Source organism: Pollicipes pollicipes, unplaced genomic scaffold (assembly GCF_011947565.3).
Source record: "Pollicipes pollicipes isolate AB1234 unplaced genomic scaffold, Ppol_2.1 Scaffold_4881;HRSCAF=5763_pilon_pilon_pilon, whole genome shotgun sequence".
Classification (NCBI taxonomy): domain Eukaryota; kingdom Metazoa; phylum Arthropoda; class Thecostraca; order Pollicipedomorpha; family Pollicipedidae; genus Pollicipes; species Pollicipes pollicipes.
The window spans coordinates 43,028,260-43,046,029 of record NW_023596576.1 but is presented as its reverse complement, the minus strand read 5'-3'; the positions used below and the strand labels follow the sequence as shown (position 1 = coordinate 43,046,029).

Genomic DNA, 17,770 nt, shown 5'->3' with positions numbered 1-17,770 from the left:
CAGCGGCGCGCGCCGGGACCGGCGGCGTGCGCGCGCGCCGGGCGGGATCAAAGCGCGCTTGTTTCGCGGCCGTGTCGCCCCGGTACCGCCCGCTGCTTTGTTGTTTTAAGCCAGGAATAGCGGCAGTGCGGCGCGTTTTAATCGCGCTCCCCCGCGCGGCGCGGCTGCCAGGTCGGCCCGGAGCTCCGCGGACCGCGGCCATCAGGCGCACTGCCAGCGCCGCCAGTGGCCTCCGTAGCGCCAGCGCAGACGCTAGGGACTGGCTCGGCAGTTGTGCGGGGCGCAGACGCCAGGGACTGGCTCGGCAGTTGTGCGGAGCGCAGACGCTAGGGACTGGCTCGGCAGTTGTGCGGAGCGGAGACGTTAGGGACTGACTCGGCAGTTGTGCGGAGCGGAGACATCAGGGACTGACTCAGCAGTTGTGCAGAGCGCAGACGTTAGGGACTGACTCGGCAGTTGTGCGTAGCGGAGACATCAGGGACTGACTCAGCAGTTGTGCGGAGCGCAGACGCTAGGGACTGGCTCGGCAGTTGTGCGGGGCGCAGACGCTAGGGACTGCCTCGGCAGTTGTGCGGGGCGCAGACGCTAGAGACTGGTTCGGCAGCTGTGCGGGGCGCAGACGCTAGGGACTGGCTCGGCAGTTGTGCGGGGCGCAGACGCTAGGGGCTGGCTCGGCAGTTGTGCAGAGCGCAGGCATTAGGGACTGACTCAGCAGTTGTGCGGAGCGGAGACGTTAGGGACTGACTCAGCAGTTGTGCGGAGCGGAGACGTAAGGGACTGACTCAGCAGCTGTGCGGAGCGGAGGCGTTAGCGACTGACTCGACAGTTGTGCGGAGCGCAGACACTAGGGACTGACTCACCAGTTGTGTGGTCAGAAAATGGACGGCTGACTTCTGAGATCTAACAAACTCTGGGCTTCCGCCTTGCGTCAATGATGTATTTTTGTGGGTATCATGGGTTTTTAAAGCGTTTTGTTTGATGGAGAATCTATAGATGTTATGTTAAGTTCCCAAAGAGCTACTGGTAACCTGTCCGGCTCTTGACGGCGCCCGTGAATAGCGCCGTCAAAGCGACGGCTGCGATCAGCCGCTCCTGGCAGCCCTGCCCACCCCCGCGGAGCAGAAGGCGGAGACGGACCACGGATGTCCCAGCAACAGTCACCTGTTCCGAGCGATGACGTCACTGACCTGGAGCAAGTCGGCTGTTTCGGCGGCCTTTATCACAACTGCGCTGGCTGTTTGTTTTCTCTGTCAAACGCTGACTGACAGGTATAACAAATTGTCGCCACGGGGTGTCTTACCTCTGCATCCCTATATCTTCGTTCTTAGTGCTTACTTTGTCATCTAACACAAACTTAGGGAAAAGCTCAGCCACTACAGTTCCCTGTATATCAATAAACTATGGGCTAGTCCAAGGGCACCACTGATCCAAAGCATCTTAAATGTCAAAAACAAACCTGCTGTAGAGTTAACGTGTGTTATTAATGCTCCGCCTGCCGGTGGTGCATTTATATAACCCAGCGCGGACATGGGACCCTTGAGACAGTGCTATAACGCTGATGAGAAACGTTTAGCTACAGTCTTCATCATAGGCTCAGGCTGTAATTTTCTCCTGACGGAGCAAGTGACGGAAATAAAGCGGCCGCCCCTGTTGGTCGGAGATCGAAAGGCTGAAAATTGCATACTGACAACTGCCTTCAGGATGTGATATCAGTGGTTCAGCGATTGCCTTCAGCCGCTCAAATGCTCGCCGCACAGCATCACAGCCGTCCTTTCCTCATGTTCATCGCATTTTCGCTGTGTTTCCAAAATCTCCGTAGCGGCTATACTGACCAATATAGACGCCCTAGAACATTCCTCATTGCCACTGGGCGGTATGTAATTTGGGTTAGGATTGTTATTCGACAACGTTTTGACACAACACAGCGTTACAACATTACGTTGTAAAGTTACGTTGCAATCCTACGTTACAGCCTCCCGTTATGATGTTACGTTGTAACGGTACTTTTCAAAGTTCCACTGCAACGCTGTGTTGCAATGCTACATTACAATGTTATGTTACAGCGTTATGCTGCAACGCTATTCGACGCCTTGTCACGTCGGTGTGGTGCTGCGGGTAAGTGCAAGAAAAAGTGCAAGAATCGAGGTGCAGCGCTTTCGTTGGGACGTATTGTATGCAGAAGGATTTAGTTTGCACGCCTAGAAATGATCGAAGTTTTCGTTACAGTAAAAAAGCTCCTATTCGTGGCGGGTTCCGCCCTAATTCAGTTAGGGGCGAGTTTAAATATTCCACTTGTTATCCCCTCTCTCTGAAATATCAGAGACGGTTGGGGTATGTATGGCAGACAGCACGTCGTTTGATTTGTCTCTACATCATTTCATCACGGAACGATTTCAAAATTTCCAATAATGGAACCAGGGAGCGCCAATTTGTGACGCATACTTTATCCAACATTGTTGTCGCGTTTATCGACCGATTTTGGCGCAACCATGGCAGATCTATAAAGAATGAGATCAAGATTGCTGTATTGTAGTGAATTTTTCATCGGCGATTTCACCAGAGTTCCCTCGCAATACCAGGCCCTGGAACCATACCTACACATTGCGTGCATGCCCAAAATTTTGACTCATTGCGTAAGAAAGTTTTTAAAACACATCAGAAAATTTCAGCAATCCGCTCCGAACCGTTTCGGAGAAACTTGATAAATGTTCACGGGCATGGGTGCAGCCCGGGCCTTCGGGCAGAAATAAGACATACAATGAACGAAGCAAATTTGGTTTCCAACGAGCAACACGTATGCTTAATGAGATTGAGCCTGGCGTAATTGTTTTCTTCTTTGACGGCTTCTGACTGGAATGGGGTGAAAGCTCTATTCTGAGAATTTCGCTACCCCCTGAGACCAACGCAGGGAATTTGTGAGACTATCAGCTGTGCATTGCATGCCTTGTCTTACGGTCCTGTGTTACATCAGATGTCCCAAGTGTCGAAGTGCAAGGCAGGCAGGTTATCCAGGTATTCTGGAAGCCCACTATGCTTAAGACAAACTTTCCAGCAATAGTGCGTCGTTATGATCAAACGCTTGGTTAAAAGAAGGGAATCACAAAAATCACCAGAATATGCAATGTCTTCGTAGGTCTACATAGGTAGGCAGGTATGCAACTAAGAAGATGGTTGATGCACCGAATCACTGTAACACAACTGGCAAACCTAAAATCCCCTGCTGTCAACCGAGAGGAGACACAGCGACTTAATTCCTGAACCAGAACTTCGCAAAACATGCATCTCCCCCAAGCCCCGCATTTGGTGTCGAATAAGGCCGCTTAATGCCCCATTCACGAAAGAGTGCGTTTCTCACGGGACGGAGCGTCGCCGGGCGAGACGAGGGACCGAGTGGGGCCCGTCCGCCGTCGGCTGACCGTTGACCGTGACGCGGCTGGCTGGCGGTGCTCCAGCGGCAACCGGCCGCCGCCGCCGCCGCCGCCGCCGCCGCCGCTAGTAAGCAGCGTCTGGCACAGGCCGCGCCGCCGCCAGCATGTCGGCCGGCGCCGCGCGCCCGCCGCCGCGCCCGACCACGCCGCCAGTGACTCGGGGCGGCGCGAGCGCGAGCGGCGCCCAGTGCCGAGCGGGCCGCGCGCCGGCCGCCGCCCAGTGACCGATGCTCGAGACGGCCAGACGCCCGGCGGACGGCGACGTGATGACGCGTAACATGGGCGCCGAGCCCGAGCCCGAGCCCAAGGCGGGCCGCGAGCCGCAGCGGCCGCGCAAGAAGCTCTCGTTCCGCGACCCGGAGATTGTCGGCCGCGACAAGTACCGGCAGGCGCGCGAGCGGCCGGAGCGCGCCGACGGCCGCGCCGACCGGCCCATCATCAAGCCCGGCCGGCCCGAGGGCGAGGCGCGCCGCGACGCGGCCGACGCCGCCGGCCACGAGTCGCCGCCGCCGGTCGACGCCGCCGTGTCGCTGGACGTGATCGCTAACGGTGCCGTCGTGGGCGCCGGCAGTCTGGACGACGTCTCGCTGGAGGTGAGCCGGGTGGGCGCGGAGCGGAGCGCCGGCCCGCGGCGGGCCGCGCGACGGCTTTGGGAGCGGCAGAGACGCCGTCCGTGTCCGGTTGTCAGAGGCTCGCAGGAGGACGTTGTTTAATGTTTGGGTGGGTGAGGGTAGTCGCCAATCCGCAGGTATTTTATTCGGAAAGCGAACATCATTGTGTGTGTCTACGACGTAAGCCTTTGACGAAATGGCCTTGCGCGCCTGTCGCTTCTTTAATCGCAAGTAGGTCGTGGCTCTGATTTATTTGCGGCTCTGATTTAAGACTTACTCTGAACTATCCCGTTAACGGTCAATGGTTGCTGTAACGACGCTTTCTATGGCACATACTTAAGACGAGCCTAGAAATTGCAACAGTACAATGATGCTCATAATGAATGGCATCAGTGTATGAAGGTTAGATGTACGCCTCCCCTCTGCGCCATGACGCCTGCTGTTCTCTGGAGGGTCGAATTCAGCTTAGTGCGCGCTAACAGCGGGCGCGCATGTGACATATTGATAAATTACAGAGTTAGTCATATGCGTTACTTATTGAGCGTCACACTTAAGACTTCGAACCTTGCTTAGACAACCACGCTTTTCTTCTGACAAAGAGCTTGTTGTCATAGTGGGCTAACGAACCGCGGTCCGGAGAGACGGTGAGCTTTGGAACGACGGCGCACTGCAGCCTTTGGCTTAGAATCTGAAAAGAAAGAAGATATTACTATCAGACATATTTGCGTTTGTGTGAGCAGGATCGCCCGTTCTGTGAGGTGGAGTAGCTTCCGACATGTTCCGAAAGATTGATCATTCGTCCAACCGCGTGATCCATTCCCGCAGCGGGAGACTTTTCCCCTCCCGGGTGATTCAGGAGACGGCCGAGCTCTCTGCCCCACCGAATAGTAGCAAACCGGCCGAAGAGTGTAACTACCCACGCGCTGAAAACAAACTGTTTGAAGTGGGCTTTATTCACGCCGAAAGCTCAACAAACACTTTTCTCCCACATTCACTCCAGATAGCATACCGCTTTGACAAGCACCCAGGAAGTGTATGATCGTGGAGAGGTCCGAGGGTTGGCAGGGCAGTACGCTTCGTCATTGACAGACGATAACAACGACAGAAAAAGCAGTGATGCCAACGCTACACGACGGCTGACGACTGGAGGACTCTCACATGGTTCAGCATCAATGGCGCGCTAGCCTCGACGGCATGGGGACTTTCGCCAGGGTGACGTTTGTTTCGCAATAAATGCTCTATAATAAATGCCCTTATTTTAGATTGTGCGTAGGAGCTGTTGCACGATAAAAACAAACGCGTAGAAGACCCAAAACCAGACGCCTAGGTAGAAATCTGCTTATCACAAGCGTTCTCACGAGTCACACCAGTGCCGATTGCACAGAGGCGTAGTTTCGCAGAATGAGTTTGGACGCGGGACTAGACAGTGAAAAATGGCCCACCCTGCCCCAAAATATGCCAACAAACAGGCTTCTTCCCGGATTTTGCAACTTCCTCCCAAAGTTGGGGGGACTGAGGCCCAAGTTGGTGGGTGAGGGGCCCTCCCCCCTCCCAACTATAGGAATCAACACCCCTGCGACTGCATGACAAAAGCGCAACGTGCAATTGACATTGTCCTCCAATAGTCATACGTGTGAAGTGAGCATGACACCGCCTTTACGACAGCAAGGCACAGAGCGAAAATTATGTGCCGGCAGTTAAACGCCTGATGGAACTGCCAAAGAAAATATGGTACACCCTTAGTTGCTTTTATTTCATTATTTCTGACAAGTAAACGCCGTAAGATCTCCTTGGTATCTTCCCTGAGTCTAAAGGTACCCAAACGGGCAACACGGGAGGGGGGGGGGGTGTTGTCCACCGCTGGATGTACGCGGAGTTAGGCGAATGGAAAAGGAGCGGAAATCCTGGCTTTGGAGGCGGACCAGCTGTACAGACCTGCGTCTACCGACCAACCAGTCTCACAGTACAGCGGAGAGCTTTAGCCATTGGTAGGTGGAACTCTGGCGACGCCTCTGAACTACCCTCAGGAACGCCAGTATACGAAAGCTTGGAGACACCTGCAGCCCTTCTCAGGTGCGTTGGCAGACGGAACCCTGGCGGCGCCCGTGGAGCCCCCTCTGGCCCTCTGGCAGACGGAACCCTGGCGGCGCCCGTGGAGCCCCCTCCGGTCCTCTGGCAGACGGAACCCTGGCGGCGCCCGTGGAGCCCCTCCGGTCCTCTGGCAGACGGAACCCTGGCGGCGCCCGTGGAGCCCCCTTCGGTCCTCTGGCAGACGGAACCCTGGCGGCGCCCGTGGAGCCCCCTTCGGTCCTCTGGCAGACGGAACCCTGGCGGCGCCCGTGGAGCCCCCTCCGGTCCTCTGGCAGACGGAACCCTGGCGGCGCCCGTGGAGCCCCCTCCGGTCCTCTGGCAGGCGGGACCCTGGCGGCACGCGTGGAGCCCCTCAGATTCGCTGGCAGGTCAAATCCTGGCGACGTGGTGCGAGGCCTCCTGCCGTCGCCTGGCACACGCCTCGTCCGCGTTTGTCCGGGCGTTTGTGCGACGCCACGGCTCGCCAAGTGGCGCGTGCCGACCGCGCCAAATTCGCCGTTTGGCCCAGAACGCGGCCCGGCCGGCCGCCGACGTGTCACCGAGATCGTCACAGCACAACACGGCTCACAGTGGCAGCCAACAAAGCCACGCGCCACGCCGCGGGCCAGGCGGCCGCCGCCGCCTCCCTGCCAGCGCTCTGCCCAAAGCGGGCCTCAGCAGGCTGTCGGCGCGCCGCCGACCGGCCCCGGGGCCTCGCGGCTGCTTTGACGCTGTGGATACGACCTCGGGGCCGCACCTGCTGTGATGGTGTGGACAGGTCCGCGCGGAGATCTAGAATAATGGTTTGGTGGTTATAAATGAATGTTGGAACCGACCCGACATGCCTCCTCTTTCCTGTCTCATCAAAATCAAGGGTAAACAAAACACGTCTTAATCTGATTGTTGAGAATCACGCTGGTTAAAAGAAAGTCCTCACATCCAGCATGTAGATACATTAATTGGTGCTGCTGTTCTGTAGAAGGGTTGGGTGAAGACATACATGATAACGTGAAACAGACTGGTCTTATCTTCACTGCATACCAGACGTCTGCTGCGGAAGGTCGCATTGTCCCATTCGTTCTCGCGTTCCCGCGTTCTCGCATTTCGTTCTCGCAGCATGTCGGTTCACTGTCAGCAAAGTTGCTGATCCTCGCCGTCCGTTTTCATTTTTGCTGTTGACCCGTATTCATTTATTCCCGTACTGATCAGCTTCTGGCACGTGTCCATCTGTCCGTACCGGTCCGCTGCTGACTTGTGTCCATATGTTTCAGCAGGTTCGCAGCTGATGCGTGTCCATTTCCTCCCTTCAGGTCCTCTACTGACTCTCGTCCATCAGGTCCTTGCATGCCCGCAGCTAACCCACGTCCATGGCGCCGCCAGAGTCAGGCGCTGGAGGTGGTCCGGACCGTGGGCCAGGCGTTCGAAGTGTGCCACAGCCTCGAGACCGGCCTGACGGACCAGACGACTCCGCCCCCGCCGGCGGCGCCGACGCCGCCCGGCCCAGCCCCGGCGCCGGCGCCGGCCGCCGCGCCGCCGCCGGCCGGCCTCGGCCACCCGTCCGACTCGGACAGCGAGCCGAGCAGCACGGACGCCGCCAAGACGCCGGCAGGTACTGTGGCCCGCCGCGGCGAGCGAACAACTCCCATCTCCCGCCGCGGCGAGCGAACAACTCCCATCTCCCGCCGCGGCGAGCGAACGACTCCCATCTCCCGCCGCGGCGAGCGAACAACTCCCATCTCCCGCCGCGGAGAGCGAACAACTCGCATCTCCCGCCGCGGCGAGCGAACAACTCCCATCTCCCGCCGCGGCGAGCGAACAACTCCCATCTCCCGCCGCGGCGAGCGAACAACTCCCATCTCCCGCCGCGGCGAGCGAACGACTCCCATCTCCCGCCGCCGGCGACAGTAGGCTCCCTTCGGAATGGATGCCGGGGCTTAAGTCAAGCCACGCGATCACGCTAGTGGTCTGGGTGGAATACGGGAGGCCTTTACAGATGTCCTTTGCCGATCCGGGACGTCAGGCTCCATGTGTAATGGTGCTCCAGGCTCCAACTCTGGCGACGGAAATTTTACATTAAGCACTGGCATTTGCCGGCAGATCTTGGTACTCTGTGAACCTGCACGCAGACATAGACCACGCAATTATGGCATTTTGGTTACCGGGTATCTTTTTTGTCATAATGATGTCTTTCTTTCTATTCAGTAACATTGTAGACGTATGTGTGCACACAACGTGCGGATCATCCTGCAGAATGTACGTCGTGTACGCACACATGATCAAAACAGTCATGGTATGTCGAACCCAGTTTGTGTTCGCGCGCATAGCCTCAAAGAAATCGTGCGAATTGTAATTGTTATACTGGCGCCTACTGAGCATACTGTAATCACTGCGATAAATAATTTAAAAGAAATGATTACCCTTGAATGGTTATAACGGTAATTTTAAGATGCATGATAATCGTGAATCACATGAAACTATCGTACCTATCATGTAGGAGATAAGACCTACAAGCAGTTTTGCCGTCGTGTACATGATCATTACCGCATGTAACCAAAAAACGCGGGTATAGCTGTGGTCCTACCTTTTGATGGCAATCGTATGAGCAGTCATGATAGGATATGGACACACACACACACACACACACACACACACACACACACACACACACACACACACACACACACACACACACACACACACACACACACACACACACACACACACACACACACACACACACACACACACACACACACACACACACACACACACACACACACACACACACACACACACACACACACACACACACACACACACACACACACAAACGCGAGTATAGCTGTGGTCCTACCTTTTGATGGCAATCGTATGAGCAGTCATGATAGGATATGGACACACACACACACACACACACACACACACACACACACACCACACACACACACACACACACACACACACACACACACACACACACACCACACACACACACACACACACACACACCACACACACACACACACACACACACACACACACACACACACACACACACACGCACACACACACACACACACACACACACACACACACATATACATATATATATATATATATATATATATATATATATATATATATATATATATTCGGACGACCACGGTCGTGCGTGCAGTTTTGACCGACGGCTGTAATTACGTGCAATCGTAGTCGAACAAGTTATAATACCATACAGCCTTTTCACGCAAAGCAGCGAAATAAGGCAAGTTTGTTCAAAGTAGCGGCTTAAAAGCATGCTGCCGTGAAACTTAACACTATTTTGCCACAGCTCTGTCCCGAGCTTGTTTTAAAGGCAAATCAAGCTGGGGGATTCAGACCAGGCGAACTCTGGTTTTCATGAAAGGGATATCTGCACATTTCGCCAATCCTGCAGGGGTGCTGATAGTTGCACAGAGCTTTCATTTTCGGCCTGTTTTTTTAATTAGAAACGAACAATCTTTGTAAGAACCAGGGCTAGATCCCGTAGATTGCAGAATGAGGCTGGCTACAGTATGGACGTCCACAGCTTTATTTATCTATAAAGCTCCTTTTTCAGTCGAGGCTTCCATACCATAAACCATCCCGAAAATTTGCGGTTGTTTCGTGTTGTCTTTTCTTTATTGTCATGTGTGTATGTCAAAAAGAGCGCAGCAAGAGCCTGAAATTGTCAAATTACGCTTGTACGAGCGTGAGGAGAACAAATGCGTGCCGGATGCAAGGATGGCTGAGAGCTTGGCACTGGTGGGAAAGTCTATTTTCAATCTCACATGATAACCATTACCCGTGTACGAGGTAAAGCAAGTTGAGCGTTAGTCAAACCGTCGGAAAAATGTCCATTTTCTTGCGAGAACTACGGCGGATATTGGCACCCCCATATATATATATATATCGTGGAGATCAGATGTGTAGATCGCTTCTTGAGTGATACCTGACGCTATCGGAGATGTAGCAGCAGTGAGTAATAAACAAGCAATAAATGGTGGGTCAGACCGGAACTGCGCGCTTTGAAACATTGTGACAGTAAGGCAGTCAGGAATACAACGACGGAAGTGGAGACAACATGGCTGACTTGACATCTCCGGTTTGCAAAAGAAACTGCGATGCGGTGATAGCCGATCGAGAACAGAGGACATACCGCCCTTTGAATTATACAGGGGCTCATTTACACACGTTATTATAAAAGGTCGGGCTGGTTTTGTTGGCCATGAGCATTCTGCTGTTATCAGTCCGCACTGCATGACTATGGAAGTATTTCAAATATGTTTTGTGCCCATTCAGGAATCACTTGAGTGAATTTAGAAGCGCCCTCAGCAGGTGGTGAGCTATCGCATTTGTTTTTGCCGCTTTGGACTCTACGGTAGAGGCGTAAGTTTAGCCTCATGAACTGGTACAGGCGTCAAACACTGCACAGAGAAAGTGGCGCACGCGCACAAAAGTGCAGGCACGTGTCCCCGGACCGAAGTCATAGGATGTATAATCTGCACGTGACTAACTGTTGACAGTTGAACACTTCTGATTGTCACGTAAAGATAAGATCGGGAGCATCCGGTGCTCTTTTACGGCACCAATAAGTTTTACGCGCCTGCAACGTGCTGAAATCGGTTCTCAGCGGTAATTTTTTAGTTGTGCCCCCTTCCCCCATCGTATCCACGGAACGAAGGGAGAGGCTGGTGCGGTTTTAGACGCCCTTTCGTCATGTCCGAGCTCAGTTTTTCATCACGAGACCGATAAATATTATTCTGGGATCTGGTGGGCAGGAAGACTATTTTGGCTTCAAATACCGAAGACTTTATCATTGGCAGCGATATGTAGAGCCAAACAGCTGTAAGTAACAAGACTAGTGGATAGCCGCGTGAATATGTTCGATGTGCAGCTGCAACAATTGTTTCGGACACCAGGGCAAGGCACCGCGGATATCTCACTGATACGCCACGTACTGTACCCATCAGCGTTTGTAAAGTTTGCTGGTCTGTTCACAGGGCGTAGGTACCGCTCATGGAACTCATAAAAACTGGGACTCGCTGGCAAAAAACACCCCCCATCCCTTGTATTTCATGGCAGCCACTCCCGTCTTAAATTTTGACTGCACCCTTCTCTCCTCCCCCTTTCCTGCCCCCATGTTGAAGCCCCGTGTACGCCCCTGCATGGAGAAGGTCTTCAAGACTTAACACGAGTGATTTGACCGCTCTCACCGAAAATAAAATAGGAGTGCACGATGATTGAGCTAAAACTACAGGTGTATGTAAAGAGCGTCCACTGCTTGGGGCGCGTAGAAACTGTGAATAAGAGCCATCGCAAAAGTCGGGATGACGCGACTACGTCGGTCTAGGCCTCGGACACGTAGGCGTGCAAGGGAGGCTTACGGTAATTGTTCACGACTTTTATAGGATGTTCGTGTCCAAAAAGATCCAGTGTCCAGCAAATTGTGCGTGTTTGGTAATAATGGGTATATACATATATATATATATATATATATATATATATATATATATATATATATAATAGAGACTGGCACCAGTGATGCTTTGAACAGACCGTGATACGCTGCGCTGTGAAGCGGACTGTTCGACAGCGCGTCACGAGCTAGTCACAGGGAACAAGCACGGGCGGTGGAAGTGAGGCAGGGGAACACGTGCGAAGCTGCCCCATCATCTGCCACGCCCTGTGAGAAGTAAAAAATGTTAGAGAGGGCCGTTAGAGTGGTTAGCTACATTGCTTACCCATAGAATCTAGCATTAACATTATGACGCTGCGTAGAAAAAGAATCGCGGGATAGATCCGTTTGCCTAGACCTCCTCCGAGAGGATTCGTCGTCACCGGAGGCAGTGCGAAACGAGACCAATAGACCACAGGCTTATAGGAAATATCCCACTTCTAGATGCATGTCCCTTGCGCGATGCCATGCTCATTATATGCAAAACTATGCAATCTGAGCTGAATCGTCACTTGCATTCACCGCATTTTATGTGATAACGCATATTACTCATATTACGCAGATAACCTGGCCTGTCTTGCTTGTAGTCGGAGCTGATCATGAACAGCAACCAATCAGAACGAAATACGACAGAACTGTAACAAGCACGAAAAGCACATGTTGGTCAAATCCCCGCTCAAATTTGGGAACACGTCTACGCCAATCAAAGCCCAGCTGATAGAAGCCGAAACCTATCCAACATTTTAAAGACGGTTCCGCGCTCATTTCCGCTCTCTTTTCTGTAGTTAAAAACGGCTGTCTTATCTCAAAATGCTTAGCTCCATTCAGAATACATGCATTTTTCAGTGACCTGGTCGGGTGTGAGCTGTCGGCAAAAGGTTAATGCCGCCCAGTTAACGTATAAAATACGGGCCCTGGCTGTGCCGTTCAAAGCATGCGGCAGTGCGCTACAGCCATACCGCACTGCATGCGCGTGCGTTGGTATGCTATGCATTCTGCGAGAGGAAAGGGGTTTAGTTCATGGGATGCCAGCAGATGAACTCCTCCAATCCCACAGTCGCTGCTTTCACTATGCAAGCCAATGGGGTATTGCGACGGCATACAACAAACGAAAAAAATGTACGTGATAAGCCATATCCCGGGAAAAGCCGAATTTACTTTTATTTTCCCCGTTATTTATATCATTCTCCAAATATTTCAGGAAAAGCCGAATACGGTTATACGCGGCTTGGGGTGTGCGTTTAGGATGTTTTGACAGTGACATCAGCAGCCCATAATCATCTGGAATAATTTACGGCGTGCCTGAAGTCTGGCAACAAAACCCAACAGTCACACGGAATATCGACCCACAAAGCATCACGCCAAACAGCAGGAATCTGGAGCGCATACTCCAAGGGCAACGTGTCTTTCCTCACAAAATCACCAACGTTGGCAAGAATGACGCCCGTAATGTGGGACGGCTGCACATCCCCGCAGCCCCGCGCCCTGACCTCACGCACTGTCTGCGAGGGCGCCACCTCCGACCCGTTAGGCGACCACGCTCCCGGCCAAGGGTGCGACCCCCGCCGCCGGGTCCGCCGGGTCCGCCGGCCGCACCCGACACACCAGGTCTAACGGCGCCGCGGTCCGTCTGGTCGGCTGCTGTCCCTGGCAGGCCGCTGGCCCGGCCGGCGCGGTCGGAATGCTCCGCCGCCCACGTGGCTGCCGTGGCGGCGTCGGCCCTGCCGGCAGCGGCGGCGGCCCCGGCGGCCCCAGCCCGCCAGACAGTCGCAGGCGCGGCCAGAGGCGGCGAGCCGGGCGCGCCGCCGCTGCTGAGCAGCTCCGATGAGTCGGACACAGCTGGCGGCCCGTCCACACCCCGGCCGGCGTGGCAGGCTACCCGAGCCTCCGCCGCACCGCTCGAGAGCGGCGGGGGTAACAAACACAGCGTTCTAGACCGCTCTCCGGTGTCACTGACGCGTCGCCGAGACGTTTACCCACTCGCCCCACATCTGCAGCTCCAGCCGTGGGGCGCGTACACCTGCCACTCGGTCTGCCGCTACAGCTCATCCTGCTGGCGCGCCCGAGCCTCACTGGTTGGCTGCTGCCGCTTGCCTGGCCGCTGGACGCGGCCCGCCCCGGAACGCGATGGCAGGCTCGAGCGTGTGCGGTCTGCGCCGGGGGACGGCGCGAGCCACCGCTGCCGGTAGACCTGGGCAGCCGCCGCCGTCGGCGGTGACGCAGCGCCAGCCCGCGCCGGCGGCGGTCGTTTTCGGCCGGCGAGGTTCGATGCCGGTGAGGCCATCCTATACGGCCGGCGTTGATGTTGGCACTGCGGACGCCGGCTGCGGCGCGGCACAGACGCTGGCAGCCCGATCGCGTCGATCGTCCGCAGACGCGACGGCGCCACGCCGGCTCCGGCGCCGAGAGACGAACTCGCCGCAGGACCCGGCGCCGGGAGACGACTCGCCGCAGGCTCGGGAGACGAACTCGCCGCAGGCCCCGGCGGCGAGAGACGAACTCGCCGGAGGCCCGGGGAGGACGGGCCCGCCGCAGGCCCCGGTCACAAAGCCCATCCCGACACCGATCCTCAGCGTCGAGGAGAACCGGGAGTGCAGGTACTCGGCTTTGGGCCACGTTTGCGAGTTCTTAGGCAGCGTCGGACTGGACGAAGCATAAGTGCTCGCTAATTCTGGCCGGTCTTACCCTAAAACCTACTCGTAACAGTCACCACGAGAAGTCTACAATCTTTTGGTCGCCTACAATGGAATTGCAATTATTTCTAGCCACCATGTTTATGCAAATACAATGCCATTGAAAGAGATTCATGGCGAAGTGAAGGTTACCATGTGCTATTTTGCATGGGTCAGTGAGCCTTTTTGGGCCCTCAGTGAAAGCCTTAAGCCACCTGCGTCTTACCAGTGCAGGATCCATGATTTCGTCAGGATGGCCGGAGGGGGAGGGGGGGGGGGGGTGCGGGGCACAACAGCATGACCCCTGCGGAATTTGGATCCCAGCCCAATCTTTCTTAAGATTGATGATATGTTAGATTGTTATGTACACTTTTCGTTAGACGGAAACATTGTGCGCAGTCGGGAAACCAGGCATGGTACGTTTGTGCATAACCTGGAGCGTGCATAACATTGCACCTACGTGGAGCGCGCTAATTTTCTTCACAGCATGCAGCAGAGCAGAGCAATTTTGTTGTTTTGAGTACGATTATTTCGGAGAATATATGACAAAATGAGCTGAAGTTGGCTGGTAAATACCATCAAAAGCAAGCACGACTCTTGATTCCAGGCTAGCTATGGCTAGCCGTTTCTGTTTTGTTTTGTTTTTTGTGTTTAGCCCGCTAGCTGATGTGATCAGCTGACGGCTGGTGACTCATGCAAATGTTTGCTTCCACTGAAACGAAGAAATACAAAATACCTTTGTTTTCAAAATGTGTTTAAGGACGTGATATGCAAGTATAATCAGTGTCAGAAGTAAACGGCGTCAGTGGCGCGTGAAATTGCCTTATGCGATCGGGCACAAAATTCATCGGCGATGTCCGACTGCCGCTCTAAAGTCAAGGCTCCAGGGAGAAAAACCGTCATCGTGCAGGTCTCTGACCTGTGTACATGAAGCAATCTAGCCAGGCCTGTACACTCGAGCGGGCAAAACGCCCTGGCGCTCGCAAACATATGTGGGGCTTTCGGCGACGGAGTAAGACCCGTCGACTTCTTCGGAGGGTCTGCGACTTCATGAGGAGGGGTCCGGAGCGATCGAGAGTATCTCAGCGTACGCCAACAGCGTACGCCGCCAACAGCGTACGCCGTTTCCCGCCAACAGCGTACGCCGTCCGGTGAAGTGGGCAAAACCCAAAACCAATAGACGGTACCTGAGCGATCGGGCAGTCGAGAAAGCCGCGGCAGGTCAACAAAGAGGCTCTCATCAACGGTGCAGGGCCATTCAACCAGACGAAAAACCTAAGACCAATGTGATGGGCCCCGAGATGGCTGGAAGTGCCCGGGCTGGTTAACATCTAGGGCCCCGGCTGGGGCGCAGGGCTCTCCGAGCAAACGGAAACAACCCAAGATCAATGTACATGAATTAATGCCCTTGGGCGGCCGAGACTGCCTTAACAGATGACTGTAGAGTTCCCGACAACATCACTGGGCCCTCCGAGTGAATAGGAAGTGCCTGAGACTAAAGTGATGACCCCTAGGCGATGAAGAGAATCCGAGCAAGTCAACAGTAAGAGCCCCAACAAGACTGTAAGATTGTTCACAAATTATTTGAAATGGAAAGAGCGCTAGGTTATTGAAGAGGACCCCTGAGCATAAAGTGCTTCAATATCTTAATTTCTGTGGGTCCCAGCAACACCATAGAGCCCTCCGAGACAATGGGAAGAGCCTGGGAGCAATGTGAAGGGCCCCTGAGCAACCGAGAGTACCCCGAAAGGCTTACAAATGTGACCCCCGGTAATAGCGTGCAAAGCCCTTCGGATGAATGAGGAGAATTCGGGGAATAATTTAGGGCCCTTGATCGATCGAGGGCGCCTCGGCAGGCTCACATAAGAGGCCCCAACAGCGGTGTAGGGCCCTCCGAGCAAATGCGAACGAATTGAAGGTAACGTGGCTCTTCTGTGGCGGGATTGATCCGGCGAGTGGCGATATAGGAACCCAACAACAGCGCAGGGTCTCTGGATAGCGTAATGGGCCTTGAAACCTTCCCAATCACCACCCTCTAAATCAGCGAATAATTACTTTCGTATGATCATGGGGCCTTTACTTTTGCCTGCGACTGTTCATGGGTGAATGGAAGCCCAAAGGTGTCGAATTTTGATGCATTTTATGTTAAAAGTTGTGTCTGTTCGGCCGGTATGATCTCTCCGGAGCCCAAAGGGCCCATGGTCCCGTGCCCCACCCCTTCTCCCGCCACCTATGGATCCGACGCTGCGTCTCACTGGTCATCACCGGTAACGCAACCGGCCGCCTTCGGCTTTTCTTGGGGACCAACCACAGTAATTTTCGGAAGAGTGAACACTCTCTGTCTCTCCCGGGAATATCTTGTTTTAGCCGCTTCTGCTAGCCTCGTTCTTCCGAAGTTGCCAATCGCTGAGCCCTGGCATACAGTTCAACTCCACACCCGCCCGTCCCCGGAGAAGACACGGACAGACTCTTGGCAGGGCGGCCGGCTCGAGCCGTATTTCTGCCTGCCGGTGACGTCAAACAATGGCTATCACATGACGCCGGCGGCGCGGCTGGCCGCCTTCATGTCCCGGTAGCGCCTCAGAACCGGGCGGCGGCTGCGTCCAGGCGCACGTGGCGAGAGGCCCACCAGCGCAGACGGCGCGTGGGTGGCCGAGGCCCGGCGCCAGCTCCTCAGACTAGACCCGTCCAGACGGGGCCACGACGCCGCCACTCGGTGTTTACGTTGCATTTGACAAACTGATTCGGCGAGCGTGCGGAGGCGTCGGGCCTGGCCGTGTCGGATTTTCGGGACGCTGCCAGAGTGGGGTGAGATGCATGGGGGTATTAAATCGCGTCTCACATCTCATCTGCGAGAGGAAGGCAATTGGTTACTCTGGCGTCGCGCCACATCCACACCAAAATACCCTGCCAACAAATCATGCGTTTCGGCGCGCTTTTTACATTTACTTTGGCTTCGACTGTTTCCAGCCGAGAAGACCTCAGCCTTCGTCGCCGCCGGCGCGGTCTCCCGCCGGCGCGCTGACCCCTCCCCCTCCCCCGCCGGCAGCGCCGACCGACACCTCCTCTGAGCAGCCCAGCGTGGAGACGGTGCCGTTCCCGCTGGCGGCCGAGCCAGCGCCGGAGGCGCGCAAGCCGCCCAAGTCGCCCTCGGAGCGGCCGCGAACCGCCGCCGAGCGCGCGCGCTCGCCGGACGGCCGGACGCGGCCGGCGCGGCGCGACCGGCTCTCGGCCTCGCCGGCCGAGCGCCGGCTGCTGGAGCCGCTGCGGCTGCCGGCGCTGGCCGCCGAGCGCCGGCACCTGCTGCTGGAGGCGCTCAGCGTGCCGGCCAGCCCGGTGGACGCGCGCCGCTCGGCCACCCTCTCGCCCGACGCGCTCTCCTGCGGGCCCGAGCTGACGCTCGAGTCCTCCCACCGCTGACGGGCTCGTCCTCACTCTACCACCAGCTGCAGGCGAGTCAGACGGGGGCAGCCCGGTGATCAGCTTGCAGATGACTTAAATCGAGCTGAATCG

The 17,770-nt window shown here is 55.4% G+C and overlaps 1 protein-coding gene across 1 annotated transcript; it reads left to right on the top strand.

The window, feature by feature from the left end:
• The first annotated feature begins 3,655 nt into the window (after window positions 1–3,655).
• LOC119100420 (brain acid soluble protein 1) lies at window positions 3,656–17,677 on the top strand. The gene is made up of 4 exons (XM_037223517.1): window positions 3,656–4,021; window positions 7,490–7,718; window positions 17,307–17,437; window positions 17,651–17,677. Exons 1-4 carry the CDS (start codon window positions 3,656–3,658, stop codon window positions 17,675–17,677), a joined length of 753 nt encoding a protein of 250 aa, XP_037079412.1.
• The last annotated feature ends 93 nt before the right edge of the window (window positions 17,678–17,770 follow it).

Bases quoted from the DNA above. Each gene is read 5' to 3' on its own strand.
- LOC119100420 (XM_037223517.1), top strand. From the start codon at position 3,656: ATGCTCGAGACGGCCAGACGCCCGGCGGACGGCGACGTGATGACGCGT. The intron at 4,022-7,489 runs GTGAGCCGGGTG...TGGCGCCGCCAG, and splicing joins TGGACGACGTCTCGCTGGAG to AGTCAGGCGCTGGAGGTGGT. The intron at 7,719-17,306 runs GTACTGTGGCCC...CCCCGCCGGCAG, and splicing joins CGCCGCCAAGACGCCGGCAG to CGCCGACCGACACCTCCTCT.